The following is a 17,087-nucleotide window of genomic DNA, read 5'->3' as shown; positions in this document are numbered from 1 at the left end:
TAACAACCTGCAAAAATGAAACGGTGTGTTTTCCAGATTTGCTTGTCCTTGCTTTGATAGGCTCTTAAAAATCTGTGGTGAATAAGGGGGAGAAATCAATTAAAAATAATGGAAATAACATGCTCTGCTGTGATTGAATGACTGTACTTTTTGAGACAGAATCCAGTTGGAGTTTATGACCTCGAGCACTAGTGTTTCACTGAGGCTCTGAGAGTGACTCACCTTGCAGTATGACAGCTCCCTTGTAAATCTAATACATGGGTGCCGGAGACTGCTGCTGTGGAGGGCTTTGTCATTTCAGAAAGAGAGCTCCCCGAGACTGTTATATTGGGCTTCTTCAGTGCAGGATTTGTGCCCACTTTGTTAGGCTGGATTACCAGCATTAATTTCATTAACATGATCATCTTTCCCCCACATTTCCTCCGAGACTGGGTATGTGAATATCTAATGGCTCCTTTCTGTGCTAACTTTTAAAAATCATAAACCAAGCAGAAGTATTCCCTATCTGCACTGCACTCTCTGTATGCTACTCATTTTTGCAAATTTTAGTTTTTCCTATCTTATCAAACCAGAATGAATCCTGCTCACCAATTGCCACTGGCTGCTGCACTAAAAATACGGTTTCTTAGCATTGGCTACCACTTTCAACTCGCAGAGTTTCGGAAACGCACACCTTGGAGCTAGAGAAAGAAAGGCTGCAGAACAAAAATGATGTCAATACGAGTGTTACTTTGATTACCAAACTTAGCTTGGGTTTCCTTCTCCCGGCAGGGCTAGCAGTAAATGAAGTAAATGCCAGTAAGGCATCTGTACTGTTCACATGTGGGACTTAAGCCACGTGTACCCCTAGCGACTTCTAACGCATGGACAGTTCTAATGGGGGGGCATTTTTAGTAAGTAATGCTCTTTATTATTTAGTAATGGTGGAAAGTTTTATCTTTTACCTTCTTTTTTCCCCCGATACACTCACACGCACACATGCATGCACACCTGTGCAAACCACATGGCTTTCATGGTGGAGATACTTTGGCACTGGCAGTCCCACAGATCAAAGTTGTAAGTATATATTTTTTCCACCAGAGTTTTATACTGGTCGGGTGCTGGGACAATATTGCTTAGCCAGCAAGTCCCGCAGCCAGCTGTTCCAGTTCCCCTTAGCAAAGCTGGACGTCCTCAGGACAGCCGGCCTGGGAGATGGGCTGTGTTCAGCTCTTCTCCTTAACTACCTCTCGTGGATTTACCTGGGGAATTTAGGAGTATGTGAACACTCCCGATGCCCTTAATTGTCTTGAGGGATGATCCAGAAGAGATTTTGGTGCCCAGCTCTGAGCAGTCCTGTACGGCTGTTTTCAGAAGGAATTCTGCTTTTTTTTTCTCCTCCCTTTAGAAGCTGCTTCTATTGTTCCTTTCTGATGTGCAGCTTCCATGTTAGAAATCCCCTAGCAGCCTTAAATCCAAGGGTGTGATTTTCTTTCTTTTACAGAAGAAAGGGAAGTTTCTTTTGACCCAGTGGGGCCTTCAAGGGCAGAACTTCTCAGCTATTTGCTTTTGATGAGAGTTTTGCTTAGGGATAGTGGTGAAAGCCCTTTCTGCGGAGCTTTGTTTATAGCCCTCTGAGGATCACTAAATCTTTTCTTTTTCACAAGTCCAGCTGCTTTTTTAGCACACCTTGCTTTTGAAGAAAGGCACTTATGACATGGGCCTTTATTTTAAAATAAACACGCTGGTGTTTTAGTTAGGTCGCCGAGCTTTTTTGTAGGTTGTCTAAGGAAAAGACAATTTAAATAAATTATCTAATTACTTCTGATTACTCCTAAGGGAGCTGTGATGGCAGCATCTTGTTCTAGGTGAATAATTTTTTTGGTTGCTTTTTTTTTAAGTTTAGTCCAGATCACTTGGGCATTCAAAAAAATAAAAAACCTACCTTTTAGAAGGAGAAAATCTATGGCGTTGAAACAGTAGCAACTTCAGTGGGGCACGTCTGAGATGCTTGCAAAAACTGTGAAGGTTGCCATTAGGTCAAATAATGTCTAACCCTTTTATGAGCATGTTGAGACTAGGGATATGGCCTTCCTCTTGTGAAAATATATTTTAATGTAGAATTTGTCTTGGTAGATCCTCAGAAGTCCCCTACAAGAGGCTTCCAGCAAGAAAATAAATTAACCTCTTCAGGTGACTTGTGGCCCGTCTTAATTCTTTAGTATTAATAAAAATTCCGGTTTAATTAAACTTCTCCCATTTAAGCAAAAATGTGACAGGGAGGGGTTGTCCTGATCTGACCCTTTAAAAGAAAGTTTAGCCTAAGAGGCTTTTGCTTATGATAATCTGAAGATGAAATAATATGGGCCCATCACAATCTCTAGGACTTCTCATGGAGAGGTAGCTTAGTCGGGTGTAGTATTGTGAATTAGTCGGGTGTAGTATTGTGAATCCTAATTTACATTGAAAGCCATTTCTGTAGTCGGCACAGAGAGCTTGCATGGCTAATAGGCTGTAACCCAAACCTCCAAATTGTAGGCCATTTAAAGTACCCCACAGTCTTCTGTTTGCAAAGTGTTTAGAGAATAGCTTTACTGGGGGAAACATTAGGTTTAAACATCTCAGATGTGAGGACATATGCTTATCGGGAAGTCACAATGCTTACTTATAATTGCAAAAGGTCAGGTAGCTTAGAGGTTCCCTCTCCTCCCCTTCCTTCCCCTGTTCCACTCTTCCATGATTGCTCTCTTGTATTTGTCAGCCAACCAACTGGATTAAAAAGTAGAAGGAAAAATACAGAGCAAAAACTATTTTGGCAAGAATTGGGCCAGAACTAGCACTTGGAAGATGGTTTTGGTTGACAGCTTAGGCTTTGCTAAAATGCTTCTAGTCTTGGCAGGTCATGAACCATTCGGACTTCAAATTGTATCCTGATTACCATCTTGCTCTCTGTTGCAACTTATTTGAATGTTATTTCAGCACTTTTTATCTCCCAAAAAATCTAAAGGCCAAAACAATCACTTTATTACCAACTGAAAGCCTGATCCCTAACCAGTGGTTTGTGAGAGTAGTAGCTGCTAACATAGCATGAGGCTTGGAGAGAAAGCAAGCCGGTAATCAGGATGATGCGATTTTTAATGTGGGATCCCTTAGGAATCATCCTAGCAAGACATGAATACCATATTGTCCAAGCTTCTCAGTTGTTTTCTAAGCCTTCCAACAGGATAAGGCTTTAGTTTCCAGCTCTTTTCATGGGAGATTTGAAGTCAAATCTGCCAATAATCTCTTGGAGTAGCTGTGTTCTTTTGATTCTGGTCGAGGACTTGAATAGATCCTGGACCGGCGTGACTTTCATTGCATGAAATAATCACGTGTGCTCTTCCTGGCTTTATTTCTTTGTTGACAGGGAAAGTGCATCAATATATTTTTCATTTCAATGCAACATTCATTGGAGGTGGCGAATCTTTTGATTTAAAGGCAGATTGAAACTTTTAAGCCCGTTTGCTATAGAAGGTACTCTTCTGGACTTCCATGTAAAATGCTGATATTAACTTAGTTTATTTTGTAGCAATAAAAGAAACTAGTTCACTCTGATGTTGTAGTAGATAGAAAAGATGCAGGTGGGTGAATAGCATGGTAGCTGAAGAAAAGTTACTTGGAAATGTGAGTTTTTAAATACAGTGCTCCAGTTGGACTTGTACTCCATTTGTTTTGAAGGAGACTGCTCCAAGTTCTCATAAAATGTTCCTGCATTTTGAGTTCCTAAAGTTTTCTGTGTAGAAGCATCTGTTTGTCTGGTGTCCCAGTTGAGAGCAGACATTTGTGATATAAAAAGCAGGCCGTGCTCATCTGCTGCACGGTGCCTCTGCTGGGACATTCCTCTTGATGGAGGCCTTGGAGAAGACCTAGAGCCCCTAATTCTTTCCATCCAAATTACATGGTCTGATTTTCAGAAGCAGTAGGATTGTGATAAGTGTGCAGTAAAAAGTACCATCTGCTGCCTCTCATACATCTAAGGGAACTATTCCTAAAAGAAAAAAGAGAAAAACCCTTCTTGACCCAAGACTGGCTTTCCGTCAAGCAGCAGTTTCTTTCTTAGGAGGTTGAGTGGTAAGTTTTGGGGGTTTGCTTTCATTTGCTAGAGATCCCTGCTTTTGATATGATCCACCGAGACCCATTTCATGAGCTGATATTGCTGAGGTTTCTTCTAGCAAGAGCTGAGGTTTGAGCAGAAACTTCAAGGCTAGCGATTTTGCTGCCTTGGGTTCAGGTTGCTGTATAATAGTGGAGCTTTTACGAGAACTTAATCCCAAGCATTTCCACAGCACATTGTGTTACTCTTCATGGTCTTAGGGAAGACAGCTGGACTGGGGGAATCTAGTTTCTCCAGATATAAATCCAGATAGGATTTATTTAACTGTAAAAGAACAGACTAACCTTGCAAGGAAGAATGGTAATACCAAGCTGAGTCCAGGAGTTTCATAAGTTGTGGCATCTACTCCCAACAGTACATCCTACTGCGATCTTGGACATCTTTATGCCATAGTTACCTCATCAGCAAAATAGGAGAAACCTGCCCACTGCAAATTGTGTTGGAAATAAATTGTTAAACATTTGCAACACACTCTGAGATCTTCGGCTGAAAGGATTACAGGGCTGCCAAGTGCTGTTATAAGGTTGCTGGTCCTGTGAGATGTAAAGTAAATGTGTTAGTGTCTTTTGCTGGAAAAGAAAAGGAAAGCCAGGCACACTTCCAGCCCTATAGTCTCCAAAGAGGCAGCAGTTCCCTCTACTTCTACAGAGCTGAACTGAATGCAGCAAATGCACACTTTTGGAGCAGTAAAATCTGAGGGGTGCACGCAGAAGGTAGGAAGCGATCGAGCAGGGACATCCACACTGGCGTTCGGTGATGTCACTCTTGACCGAGGTATCTTGAGTCCAGTCTTTTTTTTCTTTTAAGTTGTGAAATGTTAACTGTGTTGACACGATATCAGCCAAACTATTCAAATAGACCAGAGAGTGTTAATTGGAACAAAAATGATCTGGGCAGGAGATGAGCAAGAAAAGCAAGACCCCACCCCCTTTCCCAGAAAAAGCAGTAAACATACTCAATAAATGTTCGGGTAATTTAAAATCGGAATCTGGGAGACAATGTGACTAGGATTTCATTACTTAAGCAAATGGATTTGCTTTTAGTGGATTCAGCCACAGCCTGATAGAAGCTTTCCCCAAGGGGTAAACATTTTTCCTGTATTTGAAAGGCTTTCTTGTGTGTTAAGGAATGGGTTTGGTTGTGGGGGGGGGATAACATCATGAATGTTGCTCTGTCTACATTTAGGACGATCTGCGTTTCATACAGAATTGGGCATCCCCAGTTTTTTTGCTTTTAGCTGTTTGCTTTCAAGGAGATTTTTGTGCAGGTTTTAAACCCTGCAGCTGCAGTTGTGGGGCAGAGAGAGAGGAGTTGAAGCAGGGCGGAGGAATGAGAAGCCTTTTCTTTTTTTTTTCCATTGGTGTTGGGGAGGGAGGGTTGAGTTTTTTTTTTTCTCTGGAATATATGTGCTTCCTTTGACTAATTTCTTGCTCACGCTGGAGGAGTTAAACAGCAGCAGCGCCAGCTCTGCAGACTGTTTGGAATAGTTTAAATGCTTTGACACTCTGGATGTACTAGATGGCAGAGGAGGCAGTTTACAGCGTAATTCATATGCAAAACTGCACTATAAATTTAAAACCTGTCTCAGTTGCCGTGGCACCACTAAGCATTTCATCAGCATACAGTACAGTATTTCTGCCATCTTTGTTTGCATTGCAGTGACTCATCAAAAGTCTGTCTTGTACCAACACTGAGAGCATTCCTCTGGCACTGATATTTCTCTGTTTTTAAAGCTTCGGTCTGAAACTGGCATTTACTTCAGGTCCCTAATCAAAGGGCTCTATTCATTGCAGAGAGCAGCCTGAATGGTAATCTGCATCCGGCCTATTCATTTAGATGCTATGCACTGCCGTGGAGATTTGACTTGGTAAAAGCTTGAGCTACAGCAGATACAAACGGAGGTTTTGATACTATTTCCACCCCCCCATCCCCCCCAGCGATCTTTGGTGCTGCATTTAGTGTAGCAGCCGGGGTGCTAAAGAGGGACTTAGCAAGCCGTCCCTGAGCAGCAGTACTTGGGATCGGTCCTTGTGTAAGGTATGTTCGCATGGTGTCAGATGAGGGGACACAGAAGTTCCTGGCTCGGAAGATTTTTTTTTTTTTTTGAAGCCATGCAGATAAATTTGGCTGGGAGTTGCCTTCTCTTTTCTTCCTGAGATACAGTGGCCTGGCCGATCGGATTCTTTTTCCAGCAGTTTGAACAGAGCACGTCTTTGTGGGTGATTATTTTCTTTTCCAAGGAGGGGCTTTGCTTTGCTTTTTTTTTTTTTTTTCCCTTTTCCTTTCTTTTTATTTTTAAATGCTCTCCGATAAACTTCTTTTTGTGTCGCTCTTGTGGGCGAGGTCAGTCCACTTTGTTCTGAACTGTCGAATGCAAGCGAGATTTGAGATCGGGTCTGATTTTTTGGGAGGAGGATTCAGAGGGGTAAAGGGGGATGTTGGCAAAGGGTTCTCGGTTTTGCTAAATATGCAGTGGTTTGGTTTCTCTGGAGTTTTCTGCACTTATTAACTATTTGGGTCTCGCTGCTTCTGTGGGTGCTTTTAATCACTTTGTTTTAAAGCCTGCTTTTATTTATTTTTTTTTATAGAAAAGGGGAAATTATTTTTGTGGCAAAAAAGGGTTATGAAAGCCTAAAAATAGCATGCTCTGTTCTGTAATTTTGAGGCAACCTCTAAAGCCCAATAGCCTGACAGTATTAAGCTGTTTTTGACCCAGGATTGTTCAGAGGCATTCTGCTGTTTCTGCATTCGGAGATGCGGTAGTTACCATGTCTTGCCTCAGATGAGACTTGTACAGTGGCATCTACAGTGTCCCTTTTTAATATGGCTGGGAAGAGATCACCAGGCACTCGCCACAGGAGAACCCATGTTGGGACCCTCCTGTCCTAGTCTGCATTTCATGGAGAAAACCAGCAAGCTTTCTGGCGTTAAACTCACTGCAGTGTGACTGTCTTTGCTTGGGTTCAAATACCTGGCTTCATTTTTGAGAGGTCTCCCCCCCTCATTTCATGGATAATTCCATTTAGAGGTAGTTTGACTCTTAAAGACTTTTATTTTTTTCATAGTATAAATGTAGAGACATCCTCTGGATTCCTTAGCACCGTTTTTTTCATCGCAGTAGCTGTACAGAGAGAATTCTGCTTTTATTTAAGGCAAAATCATATGCTGTTTCCTAAATGGCTCAGTTTGGGTTTCTGCAGTCGTGTCCTCCCCTCTTTCCTCCCCCCAAAATATTTCCAAAAGTCTGTTGACTATTTGAGGGCTGCTTCACTGTTCACTTTCCCCCTGTTACGATACATATTTTCCTGTTTAAAGTAAATCTCAGAGCAGTAGATCAATAATGTTTGTTTGAATAAACCACCACCTGACAAAAATATTTGATTTTTGAAATACTCCTTATCCTTTACAAAAACTTTTTTTTTTTTTTTTAAAAAGCCTTATTTAGAAAGTCGGAAGTAATTCTGTAAGTGGTATTAGACAGCAGCCCTTGGGGTCATCACTGAATCTGTAATAGTTTTAGGCTGATTCATTTGTACTTGTCTTTTCCAGAGAACTGTCTCAAAAAAAATCTGTTCCTTTCTCCCTGCCTTCTTGGTTTTTTCAGATGTGCCCTACTTTGGATAGTGCTGCATTGAATGTCTAAGGAGCTCCAGCTAATCCTGAGCCATGTCGCAGATGTTGCACATAGAAATTCCCAACTTCGGGAACACTGTCTTGGGCTGCCTGAATGAGCAAAGGCTTCTGGGGCTCTACTGTGATGTCTCCATAGTCGTCAAAGGCCAAGTCTTTAAGGCGCACCGTGCAGTCCTGGCAGCCAGCAGCCTGTACTTCAGAGACTTGTTTAGCGGGAACAGCAAAAATGCATTTGAGCTCCCAGGTACCGTGCCACCAGCCTGCTTCCAGCAAATCCTCTCCTTTTGTTACACTGGGAAGCTCACCATGGCTGCCAGCGAACAGCTTGTCGTGATGTACACGGCAGGCTTCCTACAGATCCAACACATCGTGGAAAAGGGGACAGATTTAATGTTCAAAGTGAGCTCTCCCCACTGTGACTCTCAGACCACCATGATAGAAGACCCCAGTTCGGAGCCGCAGAGCCCGTGTAACCAATTGCAGTCTGCTTCTGCGCCCTACGTCATGTCCCCCTCCATGCCCATTCCACTCCTCACACGGGTGAAACACGAAAATCTCGAGCTGCAGCCCTCCGCTGTGTCAGGCCTCCCCACCAAGCGATCCTTGGAGGCCGGTACCCGGGACGGTACAGGAGGGAGTATCTCGAACACTGGGCCCCTCAAGTTATCTCGTGTCTCCTACTATGGAATGCCCAATTTAGCGACTCTCATCCCCAACGTGCAGCAAGTGCAGTACTCCCAGGGGGAGCGGACGAGCCCCGGTGCCAGCAGCATTCCCACTACAGATAGTCCGACTTCCTACCACAATGAGGAAGAGGATGAAGACGACGAGGCATATGACACCATGGTGGAAGAGCAGTATGGGCAGATGTACATCAAATCCTCGGGAGGATATTCTGGTAATAAACCTAAATGTTCCCTTCCCTTTGCTTTTCCCTTCTCTGAAGTTGCCCCTTGGGCCTGTTCTCTGGTCCACAAGGATGCTGTTGGATGGCTCCTGGGTGGTTTTCCAGGTCTTGTTTCTTATAAATTTAAGTGTTGTGCATGTGAAGCTGGGGAGAACTGCTGATCCAGCAGCCCAGGAAACTGTGTTCTCCATCCAGTGAGCAGGTACGGCAGAGGCCAAGGGCCTTTCCAGGTCTCCGCTCCACTGCCTTTGTGTCTCTTCCCCCCAGAACTTGAGAAACAACATGTAGTTCAGTGACAGGTCTGTTTAATCCCTAGCCTCTTTGTTGAAGCAATTACCATAATTCTTGCATGTGTACAGGCACCTGTGCCCTAGCAGTTGGACTGGGATTGTTAACTAATTTCACATCCAGGCCATTCAAGATCTATTGGATAGCGGTTGGTTACTCCCAACCTGGTTTGGATTAGAGCAGTCATTCTGGAGGTGCAATGTTTCACACCCAGCTGCAAGCCACTTCCTCCATGCATTTTTCCTCACTTCCCTCTCCATTAAAAATAATTAATTAAATTAAATAAAAATTCATTCCTCCCCTCCCCTTTCTGCAAACATCTTGAATAAATCAGCTTTTGAATATGTTACAAAAAAGGTGAGGCAAACCTTCCTTCCTCTAACCCAGATCATCTATACCTCAGCCACGAGTTTTGTCTTGTGCACAATGGCTAAAAGGGGCAAACTGGTTAGGGAACTCTGCTGTGATTTTTATTATGATCGTTACCAATTCCTGGCCTGCCATGTCTAGCGTAAGTCACTTTTCCTTCCAAAATAATGAAGACAAATAAAAGGCTAACTTGACCTAAGTCAGCTGTGATGATACTGCCCTGTGCATGTAGTAGTCGAAGGAGAAGGTTGCCTTGTTGAATGTCTAGAAGAGGATATATTTGGTTCAGCCATGGAGAGCACAAACTATCTCGATCGTGGTGTGTGCGTGTGCATCTGTGTGCGTGCATGTGCATCTGTGTGTTCGTGTGCACGTGTGTGTTCTCTTGCCTGCTTCGCACATAAGTGACAACTTTTCTCTGCAGTAACATTTTTGCCTCTGTTCTTTGTCAAGATTCGGAACTGACATTTGGGCCTTTTTGGACTTTTGAAAGGTGGGGGAAGGATGATGGGAGTGTGATAGCAAGCGCTGGGTGACTCCAGCATTGTCTCCGAGGGGCATTTCAGCAGGGAGATGTATGTTCTTTCAGCATTATAGCGAGAGGGACTCGGGGTGAACACAGTGGATTCTTAATTGGTGCTGCAGGTGTTTGAGAATGCAGCTTTGATTTGTATGCGGTTCCTGGGTGGAAACACATTTCATGGTTTCCTTGAGATTTGTCAAGTCTGGCAATGCAGAATTTTCTTTAGCCTGTGCCTAGTTTTTTCCACTGTCACTATTTTCTGTTGTAATTGCTTGATTTGAAATGACTAATTTGAAAATATTTAACTCTCAAATGCAGAAGAGTTGGCATCCTTTCCTCAAAGTTGTTTGACATATTTTTAGAGCTGGGAAGAAAATGTGGCATTTGCTGGTTTCTCTGTCATCCAGAGCTGTATGTCTGCTGATGGTACCAATAAGACACTCCCATGCATGTCTTTCCAGCCCTGTCCCTAAAGAGAACCCCAGACTTCACTTTAAATTGTTTAGTACTTGATATACAAATCTGGATGTGAGTAACAAAAAGAAATCATTTCCAAGCATCTTCTGCTTCATGGAGAGCACGGGGAGGAGGATTGTTTTAATATTAAAACAGCAATAAGAAGAATCTATGAATTTGCCAGTTATGGGTATTTATACTATGAGAGGAGAGGAGATATGCTAGTTCAAAAAAAAAATCTAGTATCTAAAATGCCAGTCTCCCTTCTCAGTTGCTGTTTCTGAGATGGAGTCCAGATCCTTAGTAGCCACAGTAAATTTGCAGAAAAGAGGAAACTTAATATGACCTAAAGCACTGTTGGTGCACGTTAGGTGTGCTCAGCTGGTGAGCTAATTGGTGGAACCGACTGTGGTGAATAGGATGTGTTTTAAAGTTCCTGTCCAAGTGGACAGAGCTGAAGCTGTTTTCATGCATGTTTGTTCTTTTTCACTGCAGAGCCTTCGGAACGAGTAATAAGTGCGTGCCTTCGCCGCGCTGAGCATTGCTAACGTTGTCCTTTAGAGAAATGGGATTATACCCTTGTATATAGTATTTTCATCTCCCGTCATGGGACTTGTTTATATAGTAGCAGAACAAAATAAATTCACTGGAAACACAGACGGCTACTGCAGGATAAACTATAGGATGGTACACTGTGCAGCTATTAAGCACAAGGCCAGTTGTATATCATGTAACGTTAAAAGTGGGTTGCTCTGCTCGGGGAACAGGGAGCTTGGGCAGCTTGCTCAGGTGAGTTGGCAGTGGCACAGTCTTTAGGTGGGATCCGATCTTGCACAACTCCAGTGAAATGATCTTTCTGATCATACAGAAATCAAGTGATATTTTCTTTCCTTTGCAGAGGAAAGAGGCGTTTTGAGCCTTAGGTGGCTTTGAGGAAATGGAGGGACGAAAGAGGAGGCATAAGTTGTTGCTGTCACAATTTTGTCTAAAGCAAAGGGCCAGGCCAACAGCATCCCCAGCTCAGGAATGGAATAGGTTGACATCTAAAAGCACAAATGCATTGAAAGAGGGCTTTCTGTTTTAGATTACCATTGCCATAGCCTCAGGCTTCTGAAAAAACAGGGAACAGAGAGAGAAATTTAAAAAATAAAATTAAAATCAAAACTGTTCCATCACAGTATGGACTTGTATCAGTGTGCTTTAATCACTCTGAATAAACTGTGCCCTCAAAAGACACAGAATAATAAAACCATAAGAGGGAAGAGAGAAAGAAAGCTAATTCTGCTCCTGGCATGTTGATCTTGACAATTTTACAAAAGACTGGGGGAAACAGTTTGAAATAGTGATTGCCAAGGTTTCTAAGAGCCCCTTTAGTAAAAACAAAAACAAAGCCAAAAAAAGAGCACAGTAGATCATGCACTGAATCTCACGGAAGGATTTCTCCTCCCCCTTCCTCCTTTCCACTGCTAAGGTATTGTCTGAATTAACGTCATGCAGAACGATGCCAGGTACCCGCTATTAGGGGGTGTTTGTCTGTTTCATTGCAAGGGGCCACGGTAAACTGACCCTCTAAACTTCCCATTCGGTGTCATCCATCTTCTTTCAACCCCACACAGAGGCAGGCTTCTGCAAGATGCTGTATGGTGGAGCAGACGGCTAGGAGCACCCGGCAGGATCAGGCCCAGGTCAGCCGTCATTAAAGCTGCTAGGACAGCAGTTAAACTGTGGTTTCTCATTGATGTTTATACCTTCTAGAAGTCATCCCCCCCCAAAAAAACCCTGCCAAATCTCCAAAGCTACGCAGAAATCAAAGCAACAGCAACTTGCAAATTCATGACCTTGGCAAAGGGCTGTGAAAGTAGAAAGACACAGTAAGGAGTAAGCATCGTTAAATAGGCTGACTGCTAAGCCAGTGGCATAGTGGGATGAACTGTAAGGGATGGTGAAGTGCAACGGGAGCTCCAGATAGAGCGGAGGGCTAAATCTTCCCCATATACTATGGTTAATTCCCCTTCTGTAAGGATGATGTGTAGCCCTCATCAACTGGGTCTGGAGTGGTCAGAGGAACATAGTAGCACAGGGTGTCCATAGTGGGTCAGACCTGGCTTCACAGGGCCATGCTTTCCTTCCTTCTTGTTCCATTATGGAGTCAGAGGGCATTAAAAGTGTGCGGTGTTAGCGTGGCTTTCAGTATTATAATGCCCGTTTACCAGGATCCACAGAACATCTGCATGTACTTTAACAGCATTTCAATAAAATGGCTCCTTTTCCATAAATAGGCTTGGACTTGGAGAATATTTAGGACTTAAAGCAACTAGTTAGACTTGGTATGGGCTCTGGCATTTGATTTGAGGAGTGTGCAGCTAGAGAGGATATTAAACAAAAGCAAAGTATTTTTATCTTTGTTAATTATAGTACCATGGGCTTGATCCTAAGTGGATTTCAGCGGGACTTGCAAAAGCTCAGCATTTTTTCAGTATCAAGCCATATTCTTGCCAGTCACTGTACTATAGAGCAGATGCACGTAATTTTATTTTAGTTTGATCGGCACAAGGGAAACTGCACAAAGTGCCTTTCCTTCGCAACTGCCTTGGCTATAGTTTTTGGAGGGGGGGAAAAAGTCTTTTTTCTATGGATTGCTGGGAGATAAGGGCTAGACTTGGAAGTTATGAAATATCAAACTGACAAGTGCACATTTCATTAAAAATTCATCCAGAATAGCCATTATAGAATAGTTGTGGTAATTAGCTGAGAGAATAGCTTCCTCTCCCAGCTCTCCGATATTTTTGACAATAAGTAAAGAGGGCAAGAAACAACCCAAAGTCTTTTGTTACAGCTGGATTTGGGGTCTTCTTTGTATAAGTTTCCCATGTCCCCTAAGGAAAGAAAGGTCACAATGTAAACCGCAGCCAGTAGCAAACAACCCATTAACATCTTGAAGCCACATAATAGCAGTCAGAATAAAGCTGCTTGTTTTAACCTTAGTGGTAGTTCTTTGATTCAGCTGCCACCAATGCAGGCTGATGGCTCATTTGACCCCTTCATGTAAGAAGACAGGACACAATCGATAGCAACCAAGAATTATTACATCTTTCAGGAAATATAAGATGATAATCGGGCACAAACATGGAGCAGGAGACCAATCTGAAAACAGGGCATCGTGTTCATCCAGCAGAGCTGCTTTCATCTGGCTTCTTATGGCAGAAATGGGGAGCCTGGTTAGGCTGGGAGGCAAAAAGGAGATGTGTCATGCTAACAAGAGGGTGGGGAATATATCTGACTTCTGCCAGGTGCCTTCTGTCTGGCCAGCATGGTTGGTCTGAACTGGAATCCACCAAATGCCAGAAGAAAAAATGACAGGTGAGGATCTCGCCACTCAGTGAGAACTTGGCAGCCTACAGGAGCCTGAGATCCACTCGGGAGCCATAGAGCATCAGGCCTTTTTTGGCATTAAACCTCTAGTCCCCATTTCTTCACAGTAAAACACAGATGTTTAATTTTAGACTGGCAGATGTTTCACTCCTGACTGAGAGCTAAAACAAAGGCAAGAGAAGGGGTATTTATAAACCAGTAATACTGCTCCTCTACTCATTCTAGATTACCTCTGTGGACGGATAGGACACATCTCTGCATTTTAATGTATTGTTGTAAATGTACTATTTGAAAACCATGAACCATTTCAGGAGGGAATACATTATGTTCCTTTTTCTTTTTCTTTCTTTTTTTTTGGGGGGGGGTTGGTTTCATATGTGCACCTAAATCCATGTGTTTACACACCCATCTGTTGCCATCAGATCCGGTATGGATCTGTGATGCTAGGAACAGATGTTGGGTCCTATTTTTATAGCAACTCCATGCAAGCAGGGGATAGACTGGTGGGATGGGGATTCTTGTTTAGTACTGTACTTTGATAAGGAAATGACTGTGTGAGAAACCAGTGGGTGTACTTTAATGTTCCAGCTACCAACCATGGGTGAAAAGAGGTTTTCTGGTCAAAGCAGTAGACCAAGACTTATCTTCTTGGTTCATTTTCTGTTTTGACAAGATTTCCTGAGCTCAAGGCCAAGCCATGTGGATCTCTCTGGGCCTTGTCTCCACACTTCTAGAGCAGAAACATTACTCCTTTTCCTCCCACAGGAGTATGAAAAAGGGAGGTTTAGATTCAATACAAAAGTAAGCAATGAATCGAACACACACCTCTTGAGGTATGAAGCATCCAGCAGGAATTGGCCAGTTCAGAATGACTTCTGTAGTCCTGCAAGAACCAGGAAAATACTATAATTGTATACGCTGGTCTTCAGGAGTTTGAAACAGCATTTTCAAAGTTGGGTGCCTGAAACTTGCTATCAAAATCCAAGCACCTTGATGCTGTAACAATGCTCTCTTAAATATGGGAGTGCTGGGTGCTTAGGACCTCTGAAAAAGAAGCCATCTATTTAGGTGTCCAAGTAAGCACCGAAGAGCATGACTGCACCATCCTTCTGCTGGAGTGTCGATCCCCATGTCACTCAAATGATGTCTCAGGCCATGGTTACTAGCAACGATAACCTGCCCTTCGTTGTCTAGATAATCAGAAATTCTCATTTCTTTACTATCTTCTGCTTTTTCAGAGGTTTGGAGTAACTTGTTTCTATTAGTCTTGGGTTGTTTTTTTTGTAATGTCTTGTGAATATTTACAAATGTGTACTCACTTGGATTATAATGTCTCAGAGCTGTGTCATTTAAAAAGAATGTAAAATGAAGGCTAAATATTAAATGCTTCCTAGCAGCTTAGTGCCAGAAAAAGGCAGAGATGCTTGCAAATGGAGAAATTTAGGTGATGGATTTGAAGGCAGTGCACATGTTAAAGGTAAGAGGGACTGAGTAACTCCATGTCGACCTACAGAGGTACTGAAAAGGTCCAGGGCTGTCTTGCTGAACATCAGTAACACCCACTGGTTTTAACACCTCTGAGTTTGATTCAAAAATTTCATCCCGCCCTTTGGCTTTGAAGCAGAGTTTATCTGTGCTAGAGATCCCTGCTCAGTTGGTCCAGATTACAAAGACCATCTAATTTTCAGAACCAAATATATATTTGAAAAAGTAACATAGATAGATGTTGCTTTTGTAGCTCTTATTGCCTTCTTTTTAATTATTTCATTTTTGCTTCTGTTAGTTGGTAGGCTGCTTTTCTTAGCCTAGAACAAAACTGTATTATACAATACTTTGTATTGTTTGCCCTTTCATTCAAAGGAAGAGGAGCTGCTGCCCTCTGAAGATACAAATTAATTAGAAGTGAATACTATGCTGTTCTTTAAAGCATAAAGGCCAAACAGACTTGCTTTCTTTGAAAACATAGGACCAAAGTGTCTTGTATCCTGCTGCTTTATGTAACAGTTTTGTGTGCAATTTTAGTATCTGTTGAATTTGAAGTTATATTGAAAGACCTAAAGATTTCAAGTTGGTTTAATTTCAGTCCGGTTGCCCTCGTGCTTAACCCAAACAAATGCAACCCCCACCCGGCATTTACTCGAATCCAAGACAACCCTGAATGCAAGGCGACTCCCCAGTAATTACATTCTGTATATGGAAAATGTATAAATTTGTTATAATTTTCCATGTATAGAATCTAATTAGTGGGGGGGTCATCTTTAATTCATGCCTCCCACTGTTGCAGGGGGGGAAGGCAGTTGTGGGGTAGGTGGTGTAGAGAGGTCAAGCTGCTTGATCCTGCTTGTGCCTGCCTCCCTGCTTGCCCCCTCACAGCCTTGTCCTCCCCTTCCCCCGCAACCTCTGCTCCTCTCTCCTACCCCCCAACCAGCCTCTGCTTCCCCCTGCCCCTCTTACCCTTGGTCCACTTGGCAGGCTGTGTCCCCATTCTAGCCTAGGGCTCTGAGCACTGCCCCAGCCCAGCCCAGCCCCCAGAGCAGCCTGCAGATACCCCCCTGCTACGGAGCTGGGCTGGAGCCATGCTCTGTGCCCCCGACTGCAGCATGCACGGAGCTTACTGGTGCAGAGCAATGGTAAAGGGGAAGGGAGAGGGGCAGGCAGGGGAGCAGAGGCTGCTTGGGAGAGAGATGGTGGGGAAAGGGGCTGCAGGGGGGAGATGATGGAGTGCAAAGGCACTCTGGAGGCTGTGGTTACAGCCAGATCCCGGGTAGGGGCTGGACCCGAAGCCACTGCCCTCATATGAGATTCTGAGAAAAGGGGCTTTCCCCCCCATCCCTCCATGTTAATGGAGGAAAAAACCTCATCTTAGAATTGAGTAAATATGGTAAATAAGAATGTGGGTAGGTCCTGGCAGCCAGCAAGGGAGAATTATTGAGTTATATTAGACTGAAATAATCTGGATTAGACTATGCATTTTTAGTTTCTCTCATCTGATATTTGACTTCCACAATACAGATTATTAACTTGCCTCTGCCCTTGCTTTTGGGGCCCGTATGAAAAAGAGGGCACTTAAAATCAAGAATATTGGGGTTTTTTTCTTTTTGTTCCCAAAGCTTTCATTGTGTTTATCTCCAAAAACATCATTTGAATGAAAAAGCAAGGGCCATGCTATTGATTGAAGTAGTTTTTCAGGACAAGTTGCTAGGTTTCAGGAAATGGGGTTAACTCTAAATTCAACTGGAATTAATTACTCTGGGAAGATAACAGATAGCAGGGCAGTACAATCTGATCTTTGACTGCACTAGCGTGGGTTGCTTTGCACACTTTATTATTGAGATATCAGGATGGTTAAACTGACCTTCCTTGAGAGTGATTGCATCAGACACGCATAGGAACCGATAGCTTTGCGT

At 43.1% G+C, this 17,087-nt stretch overlaps 1 protein-coding gene across 5 annotated transcripts in view; it reads left to right on the top strand.

Annotated features, from left to right (window-relative positions):
* Positions 1–17,087, top strand: part of NACC2 (NACC family member 2) — a 79,293-nt gene that overhangs the window by 44,762 nt on the left and 17,444 nt on the right. For 4 of the 5 annotated variants that reach the window (XM_090021619.1, XM_090021615.1, XM_090021618.1 and 1 more), the window contains one exon: positions 7,737–8,663. In XM_090021619.1, the coding sequence (XP_089877745.1) occupies positions 7,799–8,663 (865 nt within the window). In that variant the 5' untranslated portion in view covers positions 7,737–7,798. Of the gene's footprint in view, positions 1–6,114; positions 6,170–7,736; positions 8,664–17,087 lie in introns of those variants that run through there. The other variant, XM_090021617.1, reaches the window with a different exon arrangement.

The sequence above is a fragment of the Crocodylus siamensis genome, chromosome 11 (genome assembly GCF_052110815.1).
Source record: "Crocodylus siamensis isolate JL-2025a chromosome 11, ASM5211081v1, whole genome shotgun sequence".
Lineage (NCBI taxonomy): Eukaryota > Metazoa > Chordata > Crocodylia > Crocodylidae > Crocodylus > Crocodylus siamensis.
Note: the sequence above shows the minus strand (reverse complement) of the source record. Positions and strands in the feature narration are given on the sequence as shown.